Here is a 10,404-nt window from a genome sequence, read left to right as displayed (position 1 = left end):
TGAGGAAACTTTTAGCGACAATAATCTAGGACAAAATCAATTGGCACTTGGAAAAGTACAGTGGACACAGTGGCACAATGGTTAGCACTGCTGCCCCCCCCCCCCCCCCCCCCCCAGCGTCAGGGACCCGGGTTCAATTCCGGCCTTGGGTGACTGTGTGGAGGTTGCACGTTCTCCCCCGTGTCTGCGTGGGTCAGCTGGATTGGCTATGCTAAAATTCCCCCTTACTGTTCAAAACAAGCAGGTTAAGTGTGGTTACGGGGATAGGGCGGCAGAGTGGGCCTAGGTAGAGTCCTCTTTGGGAGAGCGGGTGCAGACTCGATGGGTCGAATGACCTCCTTCAGCACTGTAGGGATTCTATGGAAAGCTAGTGTTATTGAAGACAAATTGTATTTTCCTGACTTAATCGAGTCCTTGGAAGTAACAGGTTTATTTTGGAGATGGTTTATTTTGTGTATATGGACTTTCAAAAGTATTTAATAAAGTATTAAATAAACATTTGATAACAAAGTTGAAACCAATGGGACTAAATGGACAGTGCGTACAGAATTATGATGTGGAGATGCCGGCGTTGGACTGGAGTGAGCACAGTAAGAGGTCTTACAACACCAGGTTAAAGTCCAACAGGTTTGTTTCAAACACATATATGTTTCTGGAACATACCTCTTCATTCACCTGAGGAAGGAGCAGTGCTCCGAAAGCTAGTGTTTGATACAGAATTAGCCAAGGGACAGAGTGTGGTGAAGCACCCCCTGCACACAGCCGGCGGTACTGCAGGAAGAAACAGCACCACCAGCAGACATCCGGCGGTACTGCAGGGAGAACAGCGCCACTAGCAGACAGCCGGCGGTACTGCAGGGAGAAACAGCACCACCAGCAGACAGCTGGCAGTACTACAGGGAGAAACACCACTCTCCAGCAGACAGCCCGCAGCGGTACTACAGGGAGAAACACCACCCCCAGCAGACAGCCGGCGGTATTACAGGGAGAAACAGCACCCCCAGCAGACAGCCAGATGGACTGCAGGGAGAAACAGCGCCACCACCAGCCATTTGCTGAAAATTCTACTGAATAAAATTACTCATTTAGACATAGAATTTACAGTGCAGAAGGAGGCCATTCGACCCATCGAGTCTGCACCGGTCCTTGGAAAGAGCACCCCACTTAAGCCCACATCTCCGTCCCATACCCGTAATCCCACCCAATCCCTTTGGACACTAAGGGCAATTTACCATGGCCAGTCCACCTAACCTGCACATCTTTGGACTGTGGGAGGAAACCGGAGCACCCGGAGGAAACCCACGCAGACACGGGGAGAATGTGCAGACTCCGCACAGGCAGCGACCCAGCGGGGAATCGAACCTAGGACCCTGGAGCTGTGAAGCGACAGTGCTAACCACTGTGCTACCCTGCCACCCACGTGTTACCGTGCCATCCATTTGATCACATCCAATTTTTAAAGTTGGGATTATTCTCCTTGGAGCAGAGAAGCTAAAGGAGCGATTTCTTAACAGGGATCAGAATCATAAGTTATTTTGTCAACAACAACATCGTACAATTAGAGAGCACAGTTAAGATGGTGATTACCAAGCAAAATGCGACCCCAAACCACATGGGGACATATTAGGTCAGCTGACTATAACCTTGGTCAAAGAGGTAGGTTTTAAGGATTGTCTTAGGAGAGGGCTGTCCTTTATGCGTAAATGTTCACAAATGAATAGTTTGATAGTTTCTGATCATTAGAAATGATATTATTCAACCGGATCCAACAATGTTTAATGTGACCGTAAACAGTTAATAACATTCAGGTGATTTATTTTGCCTTGTAGTATTTGAAATGTAAAATGACTTTTACAAGCATTTACTGCACACAGGAACTTGGTCTTGATACAGATGGGAAAATTGATACATTTCCTTGTTCCAAGTGGCACTTCGAATCCTCATGCACTTTGATTCGATTCCTCTTCCAGTTTAGTTAGTCTTTTCTCAAGGATTTTAAAGTTTACCTTGTGCATCATCAAGAACTGTCCATTCAGGTGAAAGACCGGAATGTCATACTTGTACCTCTCGTACCAGACAGAATTTTCTGGAACAGTAATGTCTACTTCCTGCAGCATGAACTAAGAGTTAAAAGATATTCACAGTCATTATTGTTGCATTTCTATGTTTGCCTACTACAAATGTACCAGTCTCACACAGGACTGGTAAACTAAACATAGGCTCAGCTTATCCAAAGCTGTAGTACAGCATTGCTCAGCGGACAGGATTACTATAAGGATTCAACAGCTATTGTTAACAGGAGAGTACGGCTGCAGCTCCTTCACACCAAATGCCACTAGCTAAACTGAAAGCTCCCTCAACGTCTGTTGGTCACATGGTTTACATCCTGGCTACTTACTCATGAACATATTGTTTACCTAAAGCAACATCACAATTATCTCGGGTAAATTAGATGGACACATGAGGGAGAAAGGATCGGAAGGATATGCTGATGATGTCAAGGTGAGGGGAGGTTTGTGTCGAGCAGAAACATTGACACAGAACAGACTAAATGGCTTTTTTCTGTGCTGTAAAATTCATTATATAATCAAGAGTAAAGATAGGAAGACAGGTTGCATAGACAAGGCTTGCATTTCCTCGAATATAGAAGATTTTTTTACCAGGATGTTGCCTGTATGGAGGGAAGATCTTATGAGGAAAGATTGAGGGACTTGAGGCTGTTTTCGTTAGAGAGAAGAAGGTTAAGAGATGACTTAATAGAGGCATACAAGATGATCAGAGGATTGGATAGGGTGGACAGTGAGAGCCTTTTTCCTCGGATGGTGATGGCTAACACGAGGGGACATAGCTTTGAAATGAGGGGAGATAGATATAGGACAGATGTCAAAGGTAGGTACTTTACTCAGAGAGTAGTAGGGACGTGGAATGCCCTGCCTGCAACAGTAGTGGACTCGCCAACATTAAGGGCATTTAAATGGTCATTGGATAAACATATGGATGATAAGGGAATAGTGTAGATGGGCTTTAGATTGGTTTCACAGGTCGGCGCAACATCGAGGGCCGAAGGGCCTGTACTGCGCGGTAATGTTGTAATATCTAATGTCTAATTGAGGCGCTTTAAGACCACTGAAGGATTTGATAGGGTGGATAGAGAGGGATTGGGGAAGAGTTTTCAGCGCTGTTGTTCAAAATTAACTACCTCATTTTTATCTCTGATGTGCCAGGAAACGTGCTGTAGGTTCTGTTTAGTTTAAAGCTGCGGACCCAATTGACCAGTTGGGTTGATTCTAATACAGCTGGTGCCAATTGCACAGCAGGGCACGAAAAAGCACAACACTAAACGATAAAAAGCAGCAAATCCCAGAGCTGCTTGGCCAGTGGCTGAGCGAGAGAAGGATCAATTACTTTCTGAAACGGGGGATCTTTCACCAGAACCAGAACAATATTTTGGGGGGGCAAGTGACGATGTGGCAAACCGCTGAACACCCTGCCTGCACCTTGACGAAGCTGCGAGCTACTTAATCTCAAAAGGACGGTGAATGAGGAACGTAAAGGTACAAAATTGCTGGGAAAGGAGCAGCTGTTAGTGGGGGGGGATACAGGTTAAAGAGTATGGCTAAGATGGGGGGCCCCCAGCACTTAAAATAATCTATAACTAGGACAACATCACAAAGGCAATTGGATCTTAACTCAAAAAGGACAAAACTTGCAGAGCTATGGCGAAAGAGAGAGGTGAATGGGACTAACCCAGATGGTTCTGTTAAAGAGCTTGCACAAACAGGATCCGCTTCAATGTGGGTCCTACAGGCCGATATCGCTCCTGAATGTGGATGCCAAACTGCTGGCAAAAATTTGGGCTACCAGAATAGAGGACTGCGTCCCGGGAGTGATTGAGGAGGACCAGACAGGTTTCGGCAAGGGCAGGCAAACACAAATTGCCGTTAGTGACCAAATAGGATAGGAGGGGTTATTGGGTTAAGGGGATAGGGTGGGCGTGAGGGCTTAAGTGGGTCAGTGCAGACTCGATGGGCTGAATGGCCTCCTTCTGCACTGTATGTTCTATGTTCAAATGTGAGGAAGCTCCTGAATATTATGATGCCCTCAGAAGGAGGGGATGCAGAAGTAGTGGCTGCAGTGGACGCGGAGAAGGCCTTTGACAGGGTGGAATGGGAGTACCTGTGGGAAGCGTTAGGTAGGTTTGGATTCGGGGAGGGATTCAAAGGGTGGGTCAAGCTACTGTATCAGGCCCCTGTAGCGAGTGTGTCCATGAACCGGCGAGGTCGGAGTATTTCAGGCTGCACCGGGGGACGAAGCAGGGGTGCCCCCGATCCCCGCTGTTTGCCCCGGCAATTAAAATGAAATGAAAATCGCTTATTGTCACAAGTAGGCTTCAAATGAAGTTACTGTGAAAAGCCCCTAGTCGCCACATTCCAGCGCCTGTTTGGGGAGGCTGTTACGGGAATCGAACCGTGCTGCTGGCTTGCCTTGGTCTGCTTTCAAAGCCAGCGATTTAGCCGTTGGCCATAGCGCTGAGGACTTCAGGGAACTGGAGGGGGTCTGGTCCGGGGGGGGGCACCAGGTTTCCCTCTACGCAGACAACCTGCTATTGTATATTTCGGACCCGGTAGAGGGGATGGGGGAGGTCATGCGGATCCTGGGGGACTTTGCGAGCTTTTCGGGGTACAAGTTGAACGTGGGGAAAAGTGAGCTGTTTGTAATCCATGCTAGGGGCCAGGAGGAGAGACTGGGAGAGCTCCCGCTCAAGATGGTGGAGAGGAGCTTTTGTTACCTGGGTATACAGGTGGCCAGGAACTGGGATGCCCTACACAGGCTCAATTTATCTCGGCTTGTGGAGCAGATGGAGGGAGAGTTTAAAAGGTGGGACATGCTCCCACTTTCCCTGGCGGGAAGGGTGCAGACTGTGAAGATGACGGTTCTCCCCAGGTTCCTCTTTGTCTTTCAATGCCTCCCCATCTTCATCCCCAAATCCTTCTTAGGAAATGGGTAATGGAGGAGGGGTCGGCATGGGGGCAACTAGAGGCGGCGTCACGCAAAGGCACCAGCCTAGGGGCACTAGTAACGGCACCGCTGCCGTTCTCGCCGGCACGATACACCACAAGCCCGGTGATGATGGCGGCACTGAGGGTCTGGGGTCAGTGGAGGAGGCACAGGAAGGAGGGGGGGGCCTCTGTGTGGACCCCGATACGGAACAACCATAGATTTGCTCCGGGCAAGATAGACGGGGGGTTCCAAGGCTGGTACAGGGCAGGCATTAGAAGGATGGGAGACCTGTTTATAGATGGGACTTTCCCTAGTTTGAAGGCGCTGGAGAAGAAGTTTAGCCTGCCCCCGGGAAATGCTTTCAGATACCTCCAAGTCCGCAACTTTCTCAAAAAATAGGTGGGGACATTTCCGTTGCTACCTCCTCGAAGAATACAGGACAGGGTGGTATCTGGCATCTGGGTAGGGGAGGGGAAGGTGTCGGACATATACCAGGAGCTGCAGGAGGCGGAGGAAGCCTCAGAGGAGGAACTGAAGGGAAAGTGGGAGGAGGAGCTGGGTGAGGAGCTGGATGAGGGCATGTGGGCCGACGCCCTGGGCAGGGTGAACTCCTCCTCATCGTGTGCCAGGCTCAGCTTAATTCAGTTTAAGGTGGTGCATCGGGCTCACATGATGACGGCGAGAATGAGCTGGTTCTTTGAGGTGGAGGACAGGTGCTCGAGGTGATCAGGGAGTCCGACGAACCATGTCCATATGTTCTGGGCATGCCTGGCGCTCAAAGAATTCTGGCAGGATTTTGGACACTCGGGTGAAGGCGAGTCCAACAGTAGCGATATTTGGGGTGTCGGAGGATCCGGGAGTGCAGGAAGCGAAAGAGGCCGAGGTTCTGGCCTTTGCCTCCCTGGTAGCCCGGAGACGGATCTTGTTAATGTGGAGAGATTCGAATCCCCCGGGTGTGGAGACCTGGGTTAGCGACATGCGGGGTTCCTCAGCCTGGAGCGAATAAAGTTCACCTTGAGAGGGTCCTTGCTGGGGTTCTCCCGGCGGTGGCAACCGTTCCTGGACTTTCTAGGGGAGCAGTAATTGTCGGCAGCAGCAATGGGGGGGGGGGGGGGGGGGGGGGGGTCGGGGGGGGGGGGGGGGGTCGGGGGGCCCAGCTGGAGGAACTGTTTATTTAATGTATATTTTCTTTTTGTATAGTGATAACAGCCACCTAGTTTTGTTAAATATTTTTTGTTTATTTTTCTGTTATTAATTATGTAAAAATTCTGTTTGAAAAAAGCTTTAATAAAAACAATTAAAAAAAAAAAAAGAGCTTGCACAAATGTGTTGGGCCAAATGGCTCTCTCTGTGTAACAACAACCACTTATGTTTATGTAACAACTTCAATGTAGCAAAATGTCCCAAGATACTTTGCAGGAACATTACAAAAGCAAATATGACACCAAGCCGTATACTCAGTCCGGTGAGCCAACGTTGAAAGAGAAAGGTCTTATTTCAGGGGGTAATCCAGAAATTGAATGCAAACTGAAAGCAATCTGTATAAATAGCAAAACAGATGGCTGAGTCTGAGGAGGCAGCCTGCGAAAAATCAACTGGAACAAATAGGGAGTGAGGGAAACACCATAAGACCATAAGACATAGGAGTGGAAGTAAGGCCATTCGGCCCATCGAGTCCACTCCACCATTCAATCATGGCAGATTTCATAGAATTTACAGTGCAGAAGGAGGCCATTTGGCCCATCGAGTCTGCACCGGCTCTTGGAAAGAGCACCCCACCCAAGGTCAACACCTCCACCCCATCCCCACAACCCAGTAACCCCACCCAACTCTATGGGCAATTTTGGACACTAAGGGCAATTTATCATGGCCAATCCACCTAACCTGCACATCTTTGGACTGTGGGAGGAAACCGGAGCACCCGGAGGAAACCCACGCACACACGGGGAGGATGTGCAGACTCCGCACAGACAGTGACCCAAGCCGGGAATCGAACCTGGGACCCTGGAGCTGTGAAGCAATTGTGCTATCCACAATGCTACCGTGCTGCCCATTTCAACTCCATTTACCCGCTCTCTCTCCATAGCCCTTAATTCCTCGAGAAATCAATAATTTATCAACTTCTGTCTTAAAGACACTCAACGTCCCGGCCTCCACCGCCCTCTGTGGCAATGAATTCCACAGACCCACCACTCTCTGGCTGAAGAAATTTCTCCTCATCTCTGTTCTAAAATTACTCCCTTTTATTCTAAGGCTGTGCCCCCGGGTCCTAGTCTCCCCTGCTAATGGAAACAACTTCCCTACGTCCACCCTATCTAAGCCATTCATTATCTTGTAAGTTTCTATTAGATCTCCCCTCAACCTCCTAAACTCCAATGAATATAATCCCAGGATCCTCAGACGTTCATCGTATGTTAGGCCTACCATTCCTGGGATCATCCGTGTGAATCTCCGCTGGACCCGCTCCAGTGCCAGTATGTACTTCCTGAGGTGTGGGGCCCAAAATTGCTCACAGTATTCTAAATGGGGCCTAACTAATGCTTTATAAAGCTTCAGAAGTACATCCCTGCTTTTATATTCCAAGCCTCTTGAGATAAATGACAACATTGCATTTGCTTTCTTAATTACGGACTCAACCTGCAAGTTTACCTTTAGAGAATCCTGGACTAGGACTCCCAAGTCCCTTTGCACTTCAGCATTCTGAATTTTGTCACCGTTTAGAAAATAGTCCATGCCTCTATTCTTTTTTCCAAAGTGCAAGACCTCACACTTGCCCACGTTGAATTTCATCAGCCATTTCTTGGACCACTCCCCTAAACTGTCTAAATCTTTCTGCAGCCACCCCACCTCCTCAATACTACCTGCCCCTCCACCTATCTTTGTATCATCGGCAGACTTAGCCAGAATGCCCCCAGTCCCGTCATCTAGATCGTTAATATATAAAGAGAACAACTGTGGCCCCAACACTGAACCCTGCGGGACACCACTCGTCACCGGTTGCCATTCCGAAAAAGAACCTTTTATCCCAACTCTCTGCCTTCTGCCTGACAGCCAATCGTCAATCCATGTTCGTACCTTGCCTCGAATACCATGGGCCCTTATTTTACTCAGCAGTCTCCCGTGAGGCACCTTATCAAAGGTCTTTTGGAAGTCAAGATAGATAACATCCATTGGCTCTCCTTGGTCTAACCTATTTGTTATCTCTTCAAAGAACTCTAACAGGTTTGTCAGGCACGACCTCCCCTTACTAAATCCATGCTGACTTGTCCTAATCCGACCCTGCACTTCCAAGAATTTAGAAATCTCATCCTTAACGATGGATTCTAGATTCTTGCCAACAACCGAGGTTAGGCTAATTGGCCTATAATTTTCCATCGTTTTTCTTGTCCAGGATTTAACAATGTTAAATCCTGGACAAGGAAGGGGATTCAGAAAGTGTGTCAAAATGTCTAACTACGAAAGGAAAGGGAGATCTACCAAGCAGCACATCAAGCCAACAAAGCAAATAAAACACTTTACTACGTTACTAAAACAGCACAGTGCAACTTAAAAATACTGCAGTCATGGCCAAAGTGTCCAGGATTCTCATCAGACTGCAGTTTGAACACAATACTCTCCTGGCCACCCTCAAACATTACACCCTATGTAAATGTAACCTCATTCGAAACACTGCTGCCCATATCCTAACTCACACCAGGTCCCGTTTACCCATCACCCCTGCGCTCGCTGACCTACGCTGGCTGCTGCTCCCACAACTCAATTTTAAAATTCTCATCCTTTTCAATTCCAGGGCGATAAAGTCGGGCTGGTCAGACGGGCGGAGCAGGTGGCAAAGGGAATTAACCCTGGAAAGTGTGAGGTGGTGCATTTTGGGAGGACAACGAACAGCAGGATGACTGGAGGTACAGAGGGATCTTGGGATGTCCAAAGATCCCTGAAGGCAGCAGGACAGGTAGATAAGGCGGTTAAAAAGGCATTTGAGATACTTGCCGTTATTAGCCGAGGTATAGAATATAAGAGCAGGGAGGTGACGATGGAGCTGCATATAACGTTTGTTCGGCCACAGCTAGAGTACGGTGTGCAGTTCTGGTTGCTACACTCGAGGAAAGATGTAATTGTACTAGAAGGGCTCAGAAAATTCACCAGGATGTTTCCTGGGCTGGAGCATTTGAGCTATGAAGAGAGGCTGGTTGGGCTGGGGCTGTTTTCCTTCGAGCAGAGGAGGCGGAGGGGACTGGATTGAGGTGTACAAAATTATGAGGGACATAGATAGGAAGGGACTTTTCCCCTCAGTAGACGGGTCAATCATCAGGGGGCATGGTTTAAGATCAGGAGGTTTTGAGTGATCTGGAGAAAAAACCTTTTCACACAGAGGGTGGGAATCTGGAACTCTGCCTGAAAGGGTGGTGGAGGTGGGTAGGGACGGCAGATTTCCTTCCCTAAAGGACATTAGTGAACCAGATGGGGTTCTATGATAACCCAGTCTCTATTACGGCGACTAGCTGGATTTATTTAGCTGGATTTTAATTTCCTTGCTGCTGCATTTGGGATTTGAACTCCTGTCTCAAGATCATTAGCCCAGGATTACTCGTCATATAACTACGCCACCATACTCATGATGAAAAGTCCCAATGTTTGAAAGTAAAGATATCCCGTGAATTAATGAAAATTGGAAGTTTTAGTGCGTCACGGTGGCGCAGTGGTTAGCACTGCTGCCTCACAGCGCCGAGGACCCGGGTTCAATCCCGGCCCCGGGTCACTGTCCGTGTGGAGTTTGCGCATTCACCCCGTGTCTGCGTGGGTCTCACTCCCACAATCCAAAACGATGTGCAGGGTAGGTGGATTGGCCCCGCCAAATTGCCTCTTAATTGGAAAAGAATTGGCTACTCTAAATTTATTTTTTTTAAAAAAGAAAATTGGAATTTCATTGTATTCCAGAGATACCCCCTCTATATTGAAATCTAATGGAAGATGCTAAATCCACTTTGGAAAGGAAAAATATAACTTTATGTACAAGTGAGTTGATAACCGCATGTGTAGAACATTATGAACAATTGTTTACTGCTAGATGTGATTCCATAACTAGGGAGCACCTACTGAACAATCCCGACAGTGACATTCATAAGCAGAGACCCATTCTCTGCAAGCAAAAGGAATAGGTTCAAGCCTTGAGCCTTTTTGCGATTACCAGGGAGCTTGGGGAAGCCATAGTTCCTTGCTGCTTTCTCCAACGCAACACCATGGCTAATTTGGCTGGCAAGTCAACTCTATCAGAACCCTTTTATCGCATAGCATCAATTGTTGCGATCTTTTGAAATTTGGCATTGTCGTGTTTGTCCTGTTGAGTGCAAGAAAAAAAAAACTTTGGCAACACGTCTCTCTTTTCAACTGATTAACAACTGT

General features: G+C 47.8%; 1 protein-coding gene across 10 annotated transcripts in view; it reads right to left on the bottom strand.

Annotated features, from left to right (window-relative positions):
- Window positions 1-1,759: 1,759 nt before the first annotated feature.
- Window positions 1,760-10,404, bottom strand: part of c9h5orf63 (chromosome 9 C5orf63 homolog) — a 45,151-nt gene continuing 36,506 nt past the window's right edge. For 8 of the 10 annotated variants that reach the window (XM_072517436.1, XM_072517437.1, XM_072517433.1 and 5 more), the window contains one exon: window positions 1,760-2,120. In XM_072517436.1, the coding sequence (XP_072373537.1) occupies window positions 1,941-2,120 (180 nt within the window). In that variant the 3' untranslated portion in view covers window positions 1,760-1,940. Of the gene's footprint in view, window positions 2,121-10,189; window positions 10,340-10,404 lie in introns of all 10 variants that reach the window. The other 2 variants (XR_011949234.1, XM_072517432.1) reach the window with 2 other exon arrangements.

The sequence above is a fragment of the Scyliorhinus torazame genome, chromosome 9, assembly GCF_047496885.1.
Source record: "Scyliorhinus torazame isolate Kashiwa2021f chromosome 9, sScyTor2.1, whole genome shotgun sequence".
NCBI lineage: Eukaryota > Metazoa > Chordata > Chondrichthyes > Carcharhiniformes > Scyliorhinidae > Scyliorhinus > Scyliorhinus torazame.
This window is presented reverse-complemented; position numbering and strand designations above follow the sequence as displayed.